Source organism: Falco rusticolus, chromosome 1, assembly GCF_015220075.1.
Source record: "Falco rusticolus isolate bFalRus1 chromosome 1, bFalRus1.pri, whole genome shotgun sequence".
NCBI classification, from domain to species: Eukaryota; Metazoa; Chordata; class Aves; order Falconiformes; family Falconidae; genus Falco; species Falco rusticolus.
Window position 1 is genome coordinate 15,259,730 of NC_051187.1, and position 17,671 is coordinate 15,277,400.

At 38.7% G+C, this 17,671-nt stretch overlaps 3 protein-coding genes across 12 annotated transcripts in view; 1 reads left to right on the forward strand and 2 right to left on the reverse strand.

Moving 5' to 3' along the window:
- NF1 (neurofibromin 1) overlaps window positions 1–17,671 on the forward strand; it is a 103,043-nt gene that overhangs the window by 55,463 nt on the left and 29,909 nt on the right. The window lies entirely within an intron of this gene.
- Window positions 3,263–7,645, reverse strand: OMG (oligodendrocyte myelin glycoprotein). Its single transcript, XM_037411792.1, has 2 exons — window positions 6,962–7,645; window positions 3,263–6,222 (listed from the first exon to the last, which is right to left on the reverse strand). Exon 2 carries the CDS (start codon window positions 6,214–6,216, stop codon window positions 4,897–4,899), a length of 1,320 nt encoding a protein of 439 aa, XP_037267689.1. The 5' UTR covers window positions 6,217–6,222; window positions 6,962–7,645; the 3' UTR covers window positions 3,263–4,896.
- Window positions 9,055–17,342, reverse strand: EVI2A (ecotropic viral integration site 2A). Of its 4 annotated transcripts, XM_037411830.1 has the most exons (4): window positions 17,163–17,342; window positions 16,222–16,332; window positions 15,848–15,937; window positions 11,160–14,982 (listed from the first exon to the last, which is right to left on the reverse strand). In XM_037411830.1, the coding sequence occupies exon 4, from the start codon at window positions 14,964–14,966 to the stop codon at window positions 14,199–14,201; it is 768 nt and encodes a 255-aa protein (XP_037267727.1). In that variant the 5' UTR covers window positions 14,967–14,982; window positions 15,848–15,937; window positions 16,222–16,332; window positions 17,163–17,342; the 3' UTR covers window positions 11,160–14,198. The 4 variants fall into 4 exon arrangements, with proteins under 4 accessions (XP_037267708.1, XP_037267699.1, XP_037267727.1 ...); XM_037411811.1 differs by lacking the exons at window positions 11,160–14,982; window positions 15,848–15,937 and adding an exon at window positions 9,055–10,062 and having other exon boundaries at window positions 17,163–17,310; XM_037411821.1 differs by lacking the exon at window positions 15,848–15,937.

Below are 17,671 nucleotides of genomic sequence, written 5' to 3' on the forward strand. Positions count from 1 at the left end.
GGGTATGTGATATTTCTCGGGAAAAGGTGCCAGCTCAGTGGGTGACTGTACACAGATGTTTGAGAGTAAATTTTTCCAAGTCTGGACAAGCCAGTAATGGGCCCTAATAAAGCTAAACAATAAAGAAGGATGCCACTTGTTTGTCGTGTCAGTAGCTACTGGCTGTAACTATAGTAATCAGAGTGTTGTCCTGCTATGGATGTATATTTGAAATCTGGCTGTGAAACACGTCCGCAAGAGAATTTGCCAATTGAGAGAATACATGTGAAAATTGGAAAAGGAGAACATTAAATAGAAACCACTGCAAAGTAGTTTTTAATTATCAGCTTACTAGTAGCTGATCACACACTGAGATTACATGACTTTATAAAAAAGTGATAGATAAGTATTTCATCGTCTTGCTTGCCCAAAATGAGTTATGTAATTTTCATCTTTCTGAACCTTCTTCTCTTAACTAGTAGCTGTTCAGACAGCGTAAGACTTGGAGAATGGGAGCTCTTTAGTTTTGTGTATCTCACTAATATGTATGTGGTTCTGGTTGCGCCACTATGAAACGTTAAAATGCTTCTTCTGTGTGCAACTGCATTTTAAATTGTTTTGTTTGGCAAAGCAGTATGGGTAGCTGTGACCTTTTATTTAGTAACTGATGCTTAAGGATTGTTGAATTCAGCATAAGGGAGTGGATGACTAAAAATGAAGATTGAACATCAGACAACAGTGGAAGTAAATCCTCTAATAACTGGCCACCTGAAAGATACTTGGAGGCAAGTGTTTGTGAAAGCGTGCGTGGTGTTCTGCTGACGCTGCTCTGTGATCTGTGCACCCCACCCAGCTGGTGGGTTCCAAAGTCAGCAAACTGCCTGCTCTTAAATTGCGCTTTTGGGGTCAAAAGAGACTACAAATACAAATGAGCTGCAGAATGGCTTCAGACTTTTTGCAGATCTACTGTTCTTCAGTCTTACAAGAGCGGAGGTGATTTCCCGAGTTTTGTGATGATGAACTGTACAGACTGTAGATTCTCAAGTTTTAATAATTGACCGCGTTACCTGGCAGTTTAATAATCTGCGAAGTTGTCTTCAATAAATTAGCTTTATAAACTGTGTTCCAGTTCCAGAATGAACACAAACCTCAGTTCCTGAGAGGAAGATGAAAAATCACTGCTGAACTGTAGTGATCACAGTACAACTCAGATACACATTCCTGCATTGCGTAAAGGGGTGGTAAGGAGCAGATTTCTGTATGGTTTTTATCCAGGTACAGGATGCTTAATGAAGATATTGTTACACTTTGACATAAGCCTTGCTGCTAGGTTGAATATTGCTTGCCTTTACTTCCCTTTTTATTGTGTGGTTTCTCTTCAGCAGTTATGTAATTCTTCAGTTTTTGTCCATCAGGCTGCCTTTTCAAACCTAGCAGGTGGAGCTTTGCTCTGGAATGGTGTTCTGACATCTTTTCTACTGATAGGGATGTGGCTAAGTGGTGCTTGTTTGGGGTGTTTGTCTGTGGCTCTGAGCTAGATGTTGTTTCTTAAAGTGTGAAATGTGGCAAGACTGCCAGGATGTGTGAGGGCTTGCAGCAGGCTATGGGTTTTTTGGGGTGGGTTGGGGTTTTTTTTGGTAGTTTGAGATCTTGTTGCTAGGGCATTGTTGAGTCATTTTACTGATATATCTGGATCAGTTTATATCCTTCTTGTGCTGTGAAACTTAATTCCTTCTGTCATTTTCCTTCACATTTTGTTTCCTGGGCAACAACTTGGCTTCTGAAGCCAGTGCCTCTGTTTTTAATCCTTGCGCTGTTACTAAGATGATCAATAAATATTGATCCTGAAGTACTGACATTAAGTTTTAAAGCTGATCTCATACTAATTAATAGGAATACAAACCTCTGAGTTACTGCTTCAGACCGCAGCTATCACTACAGCAATGTTAAAATGGAACCATATTGCTTTTACAAGGAGTGCTGGCTGTTTTTTGGGTATTTTGAATATTGTCCTGAAATGCTAAATTGTTATTTAGGAAAAAATTTCATTGAGAAGAGATTATTTTGTATTTATCATGGACTGAATGACCAGCGTGTTTAAAACAACACCAACTGATGCTGTTGTGTTTGCATCCATGCGCATCGGTTTTATTTCAATTTGGCTGCACTGTTGCCAAGCAACAAGTGCACGACTCCTACATTTGCCTGCCTACTCGCTGCTCTGTTATCAACTCATTTGTATTCCAGAAAAATACAGGGAAACCTAAATTTCAGTCTGCTTTATTGAAAGCAGTCAGAGTAAGAAGCCCTCTTGTTTGCACCTACCACAGGCAAAGTTTGGGTAGGGAGCATAGCCCTAGGACTTGGGAGTGCCATCTTACTTCCATGACCATCTGCAGGTTTTTTGTATCCTATCTTCCCAGTCCTGTACCTGTATTCAGAAAAGCCCACAAGCCCATTTCCACTTCCAGGCTTTTACTGGCATGCTTAAGACTTTGAAGTCTGGGTAGCAAGTCATTCAGTATGGGGATTTGCAATTTGCCCCAAACAACTTCTGGAAAACAGTATTTTTTATAGACTTGGTGTTCACTGAATAGTCTCATTACAGGTAAAACATTCTCTGAGCATTTGAGGTTGATTCCGTGTAGGTGTGTTGCATGCAGTAGCATTTGACATCCTGTGTGGAATTGCTCAGCAAAGGCACGTGTAGTATTTTGTGTAATTTCCTCAACTCAAGGCAGTTTAGTCATACCATCTCATTTTGTGATCTATGTCCTGCCTTGCAAGCTAAGCTGCTTTAAATAATGGGGCATTTCTGCTGGCCACTGAAGGTACCAGGTACATACTGCTTGTGATCTAGGTAGTCTAAACTTTGACTTGGATAACTAGTTCTTGTCTGCTTGAAATGTGTATGAAATGTTTGCCTTTGAGGTTGGGTTTTTTTAAAAGTTTTCTGTCCTATTAGACATGGGGAGTCTTTTTTTGAGAGGGAGGAAGAACCACCTTTTTCTAGCATACAGAGTTACTCCTTAGGTGTTTGCAAGTTCTAAAGGGTAGGAAGGGGAAAGGTAGACCCTATGTTACTATTGTCTCATCAGATTATTGATAAATGATATTAGGAATACATCAGTGTCAAAAAAAATATAATTTGATTTAACAATAATTTTCCCCCATAAGACATGAAGATTGAGCCAAATGTCTGCTTGAAATGGGTTTGTATAATAATAATCTATTCAGTGATACTACTATGCTTATTTGAAAAGAAGCAGTGTCACTAATTCAGTTCAGTACAAACGTAACTTTATTTTTACTTAAATGCCAATGAAATAACTGTACAAATTCATTGTGTAACATTCACTGTTAGAAATTAAAACACATTCCTGGTTATAGAAATACTGTTCACAATTGGAAAGTTGTGACTTCTCCGATACCAGTGGTTGTAAATGGTCTACAGCCCTCATTGACACCTAGGAGAAATAGGTAGAGGACTCCAGTCTCAGTAGTGAGGTTTTCTGGGTTTTGCAGCACCTTCATGCTACAATAACTGGAAATTAAATGGCCTGAAATGAATGGAAAACTTTGTATAAAGATTTGTAATACTAAGTGAATAATACTTTTTTTCAGTTAACTTGTTCTTCAGTTTTCATTTCATGCTGTTTGCAAAACTTCATCTGTAGTATATCAAGTACCTTTGCCATATAATTTAAATTATTTTCCTAGAGTGGACAGAACATGCCGTGCAACTATTCTACTCACTGATGGTGCAGATGTCAAGGAGAATAGCATTCATGCTCACCCTTATAAAGCAAGATTTGGGTGTGTTCAATGCCATGGACTGAGTGTGTTTTTTTAAATAACAAGATTCAAGGATTGTTTCAGTGACAGCTTGATAACTAATTGTTTAATTGATTTGTTACATAACTTGTATTAGAAATTGGCTGACACTTCATTTTACTGGTCAGAACGTAGTAGTTTGATATATACTGGCTGATTAGAAATATTCTCTTAAGCATAATATATTAACATTTTGGATTTTTGGATGTCACTTGAAATAAAGTTAAGGAGTTCCATTTCATTAATTTATGTAGATAACTTCTTGTTGGAGAGTGCCATGGCATTGAACATCTTGTGTTTTCCTCTAATTTGATAATTTTTTATTTTTTTTTTAATATGGATAGTGAGAAAGAACTTGCCTGCAGTCTCTTAAGTCAAGACAGAGCAAAAAGAGATATCAGCCCCTACCCCTTTTCCCATGCTGAAGTTAGACCATGTTGCCTTCTCAGTTTACACCCTCTTAGTAGACATCATGGCATTGTCATAGTATTCCTAAATTCAAAGCTGTTGTTCTTCATATTTAAAATATCCTAATACATATGAAGCAAACATAGATACACATGCTAGCGATTTTTCTCAGGAATAACTTCTGATTAGTGAAACAGCTAGGTTTAGTGCCTTTATTTTTCCCCTTCCTTTTGCATGTCGTCGTAACTTACAAAGAATCTGTGCTGCTATATTACAAGAATTGCTCACTGGCAAGTCAAGCAAGACAATGCAGATATGATACAGGCCTTCTATTTTTTCCAGTTATTTAATGACAAAATCATACATAAAATCAGTACTTAAAATCCTGATGTTTTATTCTGTGCAAGTAAAATTAAAAATTTAAATACAAAATAAGCACATTTTTAAAAACAAAATCATAGGTTAGTTTTACTCAATTAAGACATATTAAAATAAGTAGCAGCTTAGTATCAAGACATTAGTGTGCACTTCTTTAATTAAAGAATTGTTATTTTCTTTAGATCAGAGTCAGAACTTTGCATTTCTTGTACTTTTATTCATTATTTCAACTGGCTGTCGTCACTCCAGCTATGTATCACAGGAATAAACTCAGTAGTTTTCACGAGATACAAGCCCTTAGCCAATAAACACTGCCACTGCATTAAGCATTACAACATAAAACAAATACATCTCACAGGTACTTGCTTCGGAGGGCACGTGAGTATTCAGAGTATTTGTGGTGGACTCCTCTTTCCTTAAGGTAGCAGTTGTGCTTTGAGGCATTTTGGAGTAGTTTGTTGGCATTCCACTGGTGATACTTAAAGTCATAGGAGTGGTGGCTGGTCCTGTTGAACGAGTCAGGCTTGAGTTCAGCTCGGTTGAATCTTTGATGTAGATTGTGTGTGTGGCTGCTGCTTCTTGAGAGCTGACCTTCCGAGTTGTTAGATCTTCTGGGTAGAGGAGTAGTGGTCGGTCCGTGCTTGTAAACAGCAGGGTTTGGCTTAAGGTTGCCAAGGTGGTAACTTCCTTAGCTTTAAATTGTTTATGCATCTTTGTCATTGTGGTTGGATCAGTTGCCACTGGAGGAGCAGCCTTGTCTGCTGCCTTCATTCCTTTAATCATGAGGCTGGAGTCCATAGCTGTGGGAGCCACTGGAGATGGGGTGGCACTCATCCAGAGCACAGACTGGTTAGCACAGGGAGCCCCTATAACGTTGGCAGCTGTTCCCTGCACCCATTTAAGCAAATAAGGGATGTTTTGTTTATCGCTGCAGGACCATGGGTTGTTATATAGTGTTACTACTTGCAGCTGAAACAGCTGGTCAAAAGCTTTGTCGGGAATGTATGTGAACTTGTTGTTGTGCAGGTAGAGGCTTGTAAGGTGTTGTAGTCTCACCAGTGTTCCTGGAAGTATCTGGGACAAGAAATTATTGGATAGATCCACCGTCTCTATGTTATAGGGCATATTGGTTGGAACTGTCCAAAGCTTGTTGCTGCTGAGGTTGAGAAACTTCAGACTGCTCAGTGTGTTATTGATCAGAACAGCTCTTTCCACCATATTCCTGGAAACATCGAGCACTTTAAGATTCCACTGGTAAGCTGTATCAAGTTTCTGAAGAACTTTAATGTTGTTGTTTATGGCGTATAATTCCCATAAGGACTTGGGCAGGTGAGCAGGAACATTCTTGAGCCAATTATTTGAAATATCAAGGGTCCTCAGATTGGTGAATTTCGTTAACTGGTGATCAAGATCTACAAACTGGTTAAAGGACAGATTTAAATATGTAATGTTGTCTTGAAGTCCATGTGGCAGTACAGTTAAGTTTCTGCCTGAACAGTCCACATTCCTGTCGTTTCCTGAGCATGTACAGTTAGGAGGACAGATACCCAGAACAGTGGGTATGAAAAACAGAAGGACCAGCAGACAGGTAGATGTATTCAATATCTGGTATTCCATTTTTGCCTGAAAATAAATACACCAAAACGACACCCTTTAAATCCATGTAATATATTTTATTTCTCTATAAGGGTTGTCTTTGCAATGACTGTTTGCAGGAGAAATTAAGTAAAAATATCAATAAACCCCTTTGTGGCATGGTCCTTTTTAGAATTGTTCAAGAGAGACTTTACAAAGCATCCCTTCATCGACTGTCATGTTGTCTGGCAGAATGAGACTTGTTTTTTCATCTCCCTTTCCCCCTCAAGCTCAAATGAGGGCTTTCTTCCGAAAATGCAAGTCTCTTCCAAATGTTATACAATGTCTGCTTCTTGTTTTTAGTGATTTCAAGCCTATATTATGTTTGGAATAATGTGTTCTTTTATACAGGATGAAAAAATGGCTGTCAACTGGATCTGCTTTACAAATCTCTGCAGTAATGTAGCAGTCCCCCCCATACATGCATGCTATTTGCTTAAGTAGAATTGGTTAAAAAACATCTTAAATTGATAGGAATTTAGTTTGAAACATAAATTCCACATTCATGCTAGCATCTACGTTATTATTTTTCCATCTTATAGTGTTAATTACATTCTCAGAGCTGGTAACACATGTTTGGAAGCTGAATTAATGTTAGTAAGAAATCTCTGACACTGCAGCAAATTTCTGGTGCAAGCATCTGTCATCAACTAATAATTTTGTTCTTATTTCTGTCTCTAAATTTGTAGTCTGTTTTTGTGGTTAAAAACAAAAAACACAAACTTACCTTAATCTCTTCTGCAATATCAGCACATCATTTCTGTGAAAGATTTAAGCTTAGAGGTCGTCCTGTTCTAGAGAGTAGCTACAGTTGCTGTCTGTGGATTGTGCTTGCCTCTTCAGCTGCATCGTATTGCTGCTAGCTGGGGCTCTGCAACCACCTGATCTGCACTACATTGGAGGACTGCAGAGCTGTCGTTGGTGCTGACTCAAATTTATTGCAAAGCGAGCATATTCAATAAAATTGTTGGTTTTTATAATTTGAGTTAGTTAACAACTTCATCTCTGTATTTTATGCTCTGTCAGTGCCTCAAAACATCTAAGATTGTCTACGTAAACAGTACTGAGTGAAATTCCTGTAGGCTGTTTTAGCCTGAGCTATGATTCCATTTGAATGTTCCTATTTAAAAAGTCTGTTGTGTTCCTTTTTTATCTTCAACTAACTTCTCCTGTAATACAGGTTAATGTTAATTTAGGCTTCCAATCTTAAGCTTTATTAAGCTACACTGCCAGAATAGCCTTTCATATTTTTGAATTGCTCAGTTTTCTACTCCTCAGATCAGGCTATCACTATATTGTCAGGTGTAATATAGCTCAGCTTGCAGGGTTTTACAGTTTTCTGTAGGAAATCTTTATCTGAATTTCTTAAAACAATATGGTAAGAGTGGATATAGTTTATAATACTGTCAATTTTAATGTAGCATATGCAACAAGCCTTAAAACAATCTTTGTGTAATTGGAATGCTATTCTTCAGGCATACACAGTCATATTGCTCATATAAACAGTAAGAAAAAATTGTAAAAATCTCTTCGTGCGTCCATTGTATGCACAGCAGCCTAGAATTGCATTTGCATAATGCATGACTTTAATTTTTAATGGTAATTTAAAGAATTTTAAGTTTATTGTGCAAACACATGCTCTCTGCAACATCCAGAAACATATTCCCTCCCCAGGCAAACTCAAAACTACAAACTCTTTGACGTTTTCCGGAGATGCCATGGAAAGCTAGCTTCAGCATCTAGCAGCTTCTTTCTAGAAATCCAAACCTTCAGTACTGGTTTAAAAAAAAAAAGTTAATTTACCTCTGAGACCACCCTCCTACTTCCCACCAAGAAGTTAGCTTACCAAGGTGCATGGTTCTAGACAGGACAGAAAGTTTTGCTTGTACTCTGGGTCCAGAAAGGAATATGTAAAACACTTAGGCACCTTGACTTAAAAGGAATGTAGCATCCATTAATTTAATGTTTTTAAGTTTATATTAATAATATTGAGTGCATTCTGAAACTACTGCTTCAGAGGTAGAAATTAGTGAATGCAGGCAACTAATTCTGTCAGTCATTTGCAAGGGTGTTCTACAAACTGTTCTATCCATAAAAATCCAAAGTATCTAGGTAAAAGAAAGCCTTTTTGTACTTGTTCTTCAAGTGTTTGGAGCCATTTCAGCTTTTTAGTGACCACTCTGTTAACCATTTACTCGCACTGTTCTCTGCTTTACCAGACAAAAGTGAGCGGAGATTTTACACCAGTAAACTTATTGGCAATATTTGATCTAAAGGAAGTCTCACTGCTCTTAGTAAAGGACAACTGACAGCTATTGGGAGGATTTGTTTGATACCTGTAATCTGTTGTTGCCCAGTCCTGTGCAGAAAATGGGCTTTTGTATAAATGACGATAGTCTGCATGTCGAGGCATTTAGATTTGGTTTAGAATTCAAGCTTTGTATCTAAGCAAATATTCAGTTGTGCTTTAAGTGACCAAAACATCTTTGAATTAGGAAGCTTTATTAAAATTAACTTGAATTCATTGCATTCACTTACACAGCCTAGTAGAACAAACAATTTTTAGTAGCCCTGAGAACATCTACAGCTGTACTGTTTCTTGAAAGCTCCATGTCCATGTGTTACGTGTAGGTATATACTGGCACATGAAGGTGTGGATACTGTTTTCTGTGGTCTCCAAAATCTGGAGTTGCTAGTTACAGATAACTAGTGGGCTCAATCCATACTGTATTTTGCAATTATTTGCTTCAGGCGGAAGCAGGTTGTTCCCTTTTGTGAAAGCTGAAGTCAAGTGAAGAAATGCTGGGGAAGTGCCTGCACTGTGGTCTCACAGTTCTGGTCTGCATCAGCTTCTCCTTTTTTTTTTTTCAGTTACTTGAATACTTCATTTAAGAAATATGTGAAGTATGCTGGAAATCAATCTTGGCAGCCTACAAAGGGTGTTCTGGCTGTGGCAGCTGGGGCAGTGGCTCCTGAATCTCTTGAGTGAGTAACTCAGGTGGAGGCGGCAATTGTTCCTCTGCTTCTGAGTGAAATTCCTGGTACTTGCTGGGGTCTGAACTGTGACCCTCAGTTGGTTCCCTGAGCCAGTCAGGCGGAGGTGGCAGATCTAGGCATTCGGATAAGGCCGCTGCGGGAGGATAGGAGCTGCGTGCACAGCTTGCTGCTTCTGAGGTGGGCGCTGGAGATGCATCCTTGTTGGAAACTGAAACGGTGGCTGCAGAGCAGTCTTCGGCCGGTGGAGACAACTGGCGGTTTTCATTGATGGTAGTGGGTTGGGGTGGTTTCTCCGATGCAGTGGGATGGTCATGGAAGTTTGTGTCTTGTTTCAATTTCCAAGGCAACATAAATAAAACTGATGAACGTTTGGTACCCTGGTCAGAGTCCGTAAAGACATCTGGTGTGTCTCCATCTGCAAATGGAGACCGACCTGCCCAATTTGAATCAACTACAACTGGCCTCTTGCAGCATTTCCACAGAAGAATGATAATAATAGCCATTATCATACTAATCAAAATGATGCCAATTATCAATGCTGCTATCCAGCTTCCATTGCTAGGTTCTGCATGTGCTTTGGGGAACTGAGGTGATGTTGTAACTGTCAGTGCTTTTCCAGATTTGTGTAAACTGGGTCCAGTTGCTTGCAGTTGATACAGAGGAGCTTTGTCTTCTGCTGGACTCCTGATACTGGTGTATGCATTTTGTTTATTCATGGAAGTGTTTTGAGATGTTGCTGTAGAAAGTGATTTCCAGATTCCTCCATAGACAAGAACCAGTATTACTTTGTTGTTGGCCATTTTCCTCCAGCCTCTTTAAATATGTCCTCTCCTGCAGCAGGAATGAAATAGAACATATTAACTTGAGAGCTGTGTTTGTTGTGTTGTTGCACTTTACTTACACCAGACAATTTTATGTTAATACTGTAGTAGTGAAAATAATATTAGACCCAATTTTTAAAATTTCATGCCTGTTTCCATTTGCATAATCAGCAGGTTTGTTGCTAAATTTACAAATAACAAGCAGATTTTCAACATCATTGATCACACTAATTAAGTGACTTTTTTAAAGAGAATGTATCTTATTATTATTATCTTTTTTCACCTTATCAGAAAAAGGCACCAGCAGAGAGGTTCTAACAGTGTTTCAGAATAACAACATGTATCAATCACAGAAATGGTTACGGACCTGGAGCAAAATATGAAACACTCGCAGAAGTATTGACAAACAGCATAGTCATGAGTAAAGGAAAGTGTCTTGTTTTGTGGCATGTAAACCAAGACCTAAGTAAAAGGCTCTTTACAGTTCTCTTAAACTTGTATTTCCTGTTCTTGCCTCTCTTCAGCAGTTAAAGGTAGAGCATAACAATTTTTTAAAAAGCTTCGAAATACTGATGCTGTAATGGAATGGCATTCTAATGTTACACTTTTTATAAATATCCTGCATGTGGAACGCTTTTTGTAATGGAAGAGATAGCGTTAAGGTTTTGGCATGGAACAGATTTCTTGTTGTTCTCATTTTAATATGCATAAATCTTTGTGGATTTACAAACAAGCAAAATTAAATTTCAGATGAAACAGTGTAAACACATATGAGTAGTAAATGAGTGCTCCTTGACAACGTTATGATCTAAATACTGTAAGGTTTATAATAGGTAAAAATGATTCTATTTAATTTTTATTGTGCCTCCCTCTTTCCAAAATATAGTCAAATAATACATACATGTGGAGTTCATGATTGTTCATAGTAACAAGATCAAACAACATGTGTTTGAAACCCTAATACTTCTAAGATACAGACATTCAATAAGAACTTTGCATATGCCCTGAATTTAGGACGTATGCAGTGCTGTACATAGTGCAGTTCCATTTCAAACCGAACAATACAAGTAGTAAGCCTTTCCATCTTGGAGTTGATTCTTACCTGCACATTTATCTTCGATCAAGCACGCATTGCCTTTTTCATTTGAAGCCTTAGGAAGACGGACTGTGTGCTGAAGTGAAGCAGCTTAAAATGGCTCATTTCATGTTGAAGTAGGTTTCTGCAGCTAAAGAGGAAGTGTACCAATACTTGCTGCAGGAAATGTCAAGAGTGAGGAGATTACTAAGAGCCTTATCTCAAGAGTTTGCATGCCTTATGAGCAAACTTTTCAGCTCTGTTTTTATAAAACTCAGATATTTACACGTTTGTGGCTTTTGTCTGGTATGTGTGTATTATGTAGAAATTCATAAATACTTGTTTGCCTATCTTTGAAAATAGTTGTAGTTATCTCTCTGTGAGTCAAAAATTATGCAAGTTTGAATGGGATTTGAATCTTACTGGTTTAATTTCAGTTGTGAGTTTGGTGCACTGTCATGATTACTACAGGAAAAGCAACCTTCGGTTCATTACAGGGAGTCATAAAGAGCTATCTGATCCCGGGATGCTGCCTTGCTTACACATCTTCATTTGTGTAGTTGCATTAAATAATAGGCAGATAACTACAGATTTCACCCTTCTCCAGACCCCAACTCTCTATGTTAATTTTCTGTCTGGACAACTTTTGTACCTGCTGCCACTGTTCAGGGCTGTGCTCTCTGAGCAGCTGTTTTCCCACTGTTTGCCTTTGTCCATACCATTTAGTGTAACACAGACTATTTCCTTTTGTTTCCGTGAGCATTTTTGCCTAGAAAGGCTGCCTGGCAAAAGAAAAAACCCAACACAACAAAACCCACATCAAAATAGGTTGTCACAGCATTTTGCAAGCGTATCCTGACAGTGCCAAGTAGCCACTGCCAGACCTTCTGCAGCTTCTTCATCTCCTCCTGCTTTTCTTTTTGTGCCTCTCTTCTGATTGCACTAGTTCTCTTTCAGACTCCCCCTGCTCCTGCATCAAACACAAATGCTGGTCTCATACTCACACTGTAACTTGGTTTCTTGCGTGGATTCCTTCATCTCATCCCCATTCTCTTCAACCCCCATCGTCTCCACCTATCTTTTGCCACGGTTCCCATCTCATTGACAGTACTTTTTTCTTCCTGTTTTTCCTTCCTTCACTGATATGGTCATGATTCTTTCCTTTTTTGCCTGCTTTTTTCATGACACTGCTGGTTTACCCCTTTAATCTGCTGCCTGCCTGCTAACAATTTGCCGTGCCCTGTATGCAGAGTGGCTAGCTCTTACAGATTCATTCTCCTGTTTTAGTTCTGCTACCTTTCTAGCTGTGAGCAGGTTTACACCAGGTTAGATTCTCATGTTTGCTATTTCAGATTCTTTTTTTAGTACTTGCACAACCTCTGCTGTTGCCTCCCGTGCTTGTGGTCATTTTTGGGAAGGAGAAGGTAACCTTCCCCCAACCACCCTACCCTTCAGCTCTCTGTCACCCGTGTGAGATGTTCTCGGTTCATCTCTGCTAAGTACTAGGTTGTCATCACTGATCTGTCACAGTTTGCCCTTATTCTTCTCTTGGTTTTTCTCTTCATGTTTTACAAGTGCCTGACATAATCCCATTCCACTTGTGTATTGTGTTGCACCTCCTCCCTTTGAGCTCTAAGGTCTAAATATGTGGTTTATGGCAGATTGATTGGAATTTGCCCTGTTGTTGGTTGGGGTTTATTTTCCATCTCCGGTGATCTTATATTCTAATGACTCCCAGTTCTGGAGTAAGCTTGCAAACTCCTTCCAACTTTGTTTTCCGTACTGCACAAACTACCTTTGACATGGGCAGTTGCATTTCTTTGAGATCTTGCGCTCTCTTGGCTTCCATGATGCTGTTGTCTTGCTTCTCTGTTGCTTTTTTACTTGCCTTTCAGCTAAGTGTATGGGTGATGAAATGGAATGCAAATGGGAATTCAGTCTTATGTCCTGATTCTTTCAAATTCATACAACCATCACTTGCATCAAAAACATTTATTACAGATGCAGAGGGTGTTTAGACCTTTGACATTATGCAGGTGTAGCACTCGTAACCATAGTGCCACAGATTTTCTTTAACCGGAGAAGTAGCCTGTGAAAAGCTCATGCTTCCTTAAAATAAGAAAGCTCTGCTGTAGTGAGACCGGACACAGACATCACCCCAGAAACATGAGAAAATCAGGTCTCTCTGAGAAACTAAAAGTTGTGGTAGTTTTGAAGAAGTTTTTGGCATGTTCTAATTGGTTATATTAAGACACAGTGGAGTGTGTTCCCATGCTGCAAGAAATCACAGCTAGTCATCAGAGGGAGCTTTGACTTTCAGCAAATGTTACAGGAATGTAATATTCCAAAATGCCGTGTGTAATATATCTTTGGCAATATTTTGACTTAGAAAAATAATATCACATAAGACAAGTTATTTAAAAACTGATGTTGCTAGTTTATTTGAAATAAATTTGAAACTGTTTTCGTACTCTGACATGTAATACAAACTTCATATATTCATATGCGAAATAAAAACACAATAAATACGATACATATCTCAATCTCGTTCAAAAGCAATTAAGCTGGTTTAAGAAGTTCTAGATGGAAAAACCTGAAAGAGCATTTAGAGAGGGACTAGTTCCTGATTCAGCAATTGCATCAAAGTTGATACTGAAATAAGTTTTTGTTAAAAAAGCAACTTGGTTATACCTGTGTAGCACCTTATGGAATGATATTTATTAGACTAACAGTCCTTTCCTTTTTGTTTTTTGTTCTCCCCCACTAACGACCTTTCAGTATGGGCAGACTTCTGTAATTTCATTTTATCCCGTTCAGCTCCTGTCACCATGATTTCTGGTCAAAGGAGTAAAACCAGTCTTGACACTGTATGCAGAAAGCTATTCAGCACAATCTTACTCCCTTCTTGATCTACAAGTTGCTACAGCATTCCCACTATCATAAAAGAAAACCCCCTAAGGTCTGAATTTAGGTTTTCTGTGTCAAAATTCATGTTGTTACTTGAAAGCTAAGTTTTAGCCTTATATTAACGATGTAAAAAGTAAAAATATGAGTTTTGACCTGAGTATGAATTAAATCTCAACTACAAAATTGGTTAAGATGGGTTTGTGTGACTTCGATAGTCTTTTTTCCTGTTCATTATGTATTTCTTTAGTGAGTTGCTCTGTAGTTTCATCTTTGGTTTTCCTCTGGATCACAGCATCTCTCCCTGATATTAGGTCCTGCATTATCAAGTCAGTTCCAGTTGTCTCCTTCGGCATTCTCTGCCACGTCCCTGCTGCAGTTGGCCAGAAGCTGTTAGTCGCCAGAATATCGCCATTGCTCCTGGGCCTACGCTTCCCTTGCTGAGTTTTTTTGAGATACGACATTTTGTTTGCTATTACGACTGTTGACAGAAATAAGAAGGTGCAAATAAGCACAAGTACTGCTATTATAATGAAGCAAATTAGTATGAGAGACTTATTGTAGTCACATGTTTCTTTTGTCATTGTACTCTTGGGTTTGCTGGTATTCCCAGGTCCTCCGGTGGCAGGAACTGCCGCTGTGCTTCTGGCAGAGGAAGATGCTGCATTTTGGGCTGTTGTGGAGGATAAGGATCGCAGGGTGCTTGTCTGCATTTCAGAGGTAGTCATTTTGCTGCTGAAATTCTGGCTCGGAGGAGAATTTGTGTTGGCTTTTTTGATGTTATGGCTTCCGCTTAGGTTTTGGCTGACAGGACTCTGGGTTTCATTTATAGCCCAAGGATAGTGGGTATGGTTTGCACTTGCATGCAAACACAGAGAAAAGATTATCACCACAGGGAAGGTGAAGTGTGGATTATTATGTCTCTTTGTCTTCATCTTCCTATTTTGTCACCTGCAAAACCACAAATTGTGGTATTAGTTTAGCAAATGCTGATTCTTAGAGGTTTGAATTGGACTTCTCGGGGAGCAGTAGGCAGCAGCCTTTCTGATGGAAAAGCATATGTAACTTGACCTCATTTTTAGTGGATGTAGGACGAGTTCAAGTACTTGGTATTCTGAAGGAGTAAATTGCCTTGCGCTTCTGACAGTTTGAGGTTTACAGAAAATACATGAAGATTTAAAAAGAACATGAAGCAAAGAGAAAGGAAGGTGTTTCCTACTAACTACTCAGTGATGTGGAGACAGATTCTATGGTAGTTCCTCCTCTCTAAAGCTGGCTGCATTACAGCTTTTAAGTTCGTCACTTCTGCTTTTACGTACTTAAAGGAGAAAACCCATGTGAAGTTCACAGATTACTGCTTATTACTTTCCTGTATTCCCCTGAATGTCGGGAAAGTAGCTATGCTTGTAAAGATGGCCAAGTGAAAAACTTCAGTATAAAATGCTCCTGTAAGTGACAGCACTAACTTTAACTGTTGGTATTTCTTAGCACAGTTGTCTGGGGTATTTCATAAATGCCTAGAAAAATCTTTTTTCTCTAATTTTTCTGCTTTGTTGTAGAAAAGGCTGTTTATCACAGATATAAGTCTCAAATTTTTCTCACAAACGTGCTATAGATTGGGACATTTTCTTTAAAATGCCTGAGATAATTATGCAAATGATACCACCATTAGAATGTTCTGTTTCACATTTGTTTAGTGCTCAAATTTGCATCTATTGAATTTGTCTGGAGGGCAGGAAACTGATCTTTAGGTCAGTCTGATACTAAGATAATAACCTCAAAATAATAGTGACAAATGAAACTAGCAATGAGCCACTTCACTGCTGCTGTTTCACCCAGTTTGCACGTGTGATACACGTTGCGAGTTCAAGGCTTAGCATCCAACCACTGTCTCTTTCGCCCGTCTCTGTTAACAGAAAAAAATGTTTCCTCTGAAAATTACAGGCTGTGTTTGGTTCAAATATAAATACTAAAGGGAATGACCAAAAGTAACAGTGCTATTTTTAGAAATACATTTGTTCTTGAAGCTAGTACTTTAAAGTTAACGAAGCTTATCTATATGTTTGTGAAATTAGGTAATTTTGAAATATTGCAGACAACATTTACTTTTTTCATACTCAAAAGTTAGCATGCCTGCCAAAGAACTTAATATGCTCACTCCCCAAAATCTGAGGGGTGAACTTGCCTTACCTTGCAAAATCCCAGTGGCAGTACTTCAAATTGCTTAAGTCCTGCAGGAGAATGGAAGAACTGGTGTGCCTGGGGTGTAACTGGGCAGCGAGCTGGGGCGGGGGGTCCTTCCTGACATGACAATGAGCAGCAAAAGAGATATGTATCTTTTACTTTACCATTCACCCATGACATAAAATTAAAAGCATCCTTTCTGGGATGAATCCTTTTTAAGGTTGAACTAGAAACCATCTTAGTAATTGACTACAGCTCAAGTAGAATTTTTATCTTTGTATGGTAGAGGTTGCCTGGATGATGCCTTGTAGCATACTTTAAAAAGGAAAAAAAGCAAAAACAGCAAAGCTTTTATTTATTTTTTTTTTTTTAAAAAAAACAAACACCAAAACAACGTTCCTCATAAAGTTTCTGCATGACATGCAGAACTGATACATCTGCCTATCAGATAGTCTCCCAACGTTTAATGTCACTGTCTGGGAGTTGCAAGTCTCCTTCTGCCTGCTCCCTCCAAAAGTACAATAAATCCAGTGTCAATTGGAGTGTTCCAAACCAGCCGTGCTTTTCTTAAAAATAAACAAACTGATGTTGTAAAGGCTTTGCTTAAAATCATGAGAGGAAAGGAACTGTTTATTTCTTTTTAGTTCAACCCTTTGTGCCTGGGTAGTGACAGGGTCTTCTGTCAGTAGCCAGTGAGAGCTGCAGTACCTGGGAGAACAGAGCTAAGCAATGACTGCCACTGTTAGTTCTTTGGAGTCCAGTGGTGAATAACCTTTAACGTTACTAAATACAGTTATGTCGGTTTCAGCTGGAGATAATACTTGTACAGATTGTTACTATTTTTTAGTTACTTGAACTTCTTTAAAAATACTTTCTGCTTATAACTTTCTACACAAAGAAACTTTGAAGCGGAGCTTTAAAATTGGAGAAGGAAAACGTGTACTTACCTTGTCAAGATGTAGTCAAAAGAAAATTGGCGTTTCAGATATTTAGTCCTTTAACAATAAAATTTCTTTGTGTATGTATTTGCTCTTAGGATGCAAACGACCATTAACGTAGAGCAAGCAGATTCAGACAGTGCTGGTATTTTTTAAGCAAATCTGTAACTGAAATTACACGTCGTTTACTCTAAGTGGAGGACTAAAACCACAGAGATGACACACTTCCTTTTTGTAACAACTATACCATGACAGGCTGTGGGGGGAAAACACCAACTTGCCCAGATTAGCTCTCAGAACAACAGGAAGTAACACGGAGGGGGAAGCATCTTGGGCAGACAAATGTTCTGTGTTCATGAAATGCATCTCCTCAGTTACCCTGCACACAGGTGGTGTACCTAAGATGCTATCAAGAGCAGTGTCCCAGTACACTTAAAACTACATATGTTCTAACAGTATTCATTAGCTCTTTCCGTAGCCTGTTGGTTTGCCTTGAAAGACTCGAGTTACTGCTAGCT

Bases quoted from the DNA above. Each gene is read 5' to 3' on its own strand.
- OMG (XM_037411792.1), bottom strand. From the start codon at position 6,216: ATGGAATACCAGATATTGAATACATCTACCTGTCTGCTGGTCCTTCTG.
- EVI2A (XM_037411811.1), bottom strand. From the start codon at position 10,031: ATGGCCAACAACAAAGTAATACTGGTTCTTGTCTATGGAGGAATCTGG.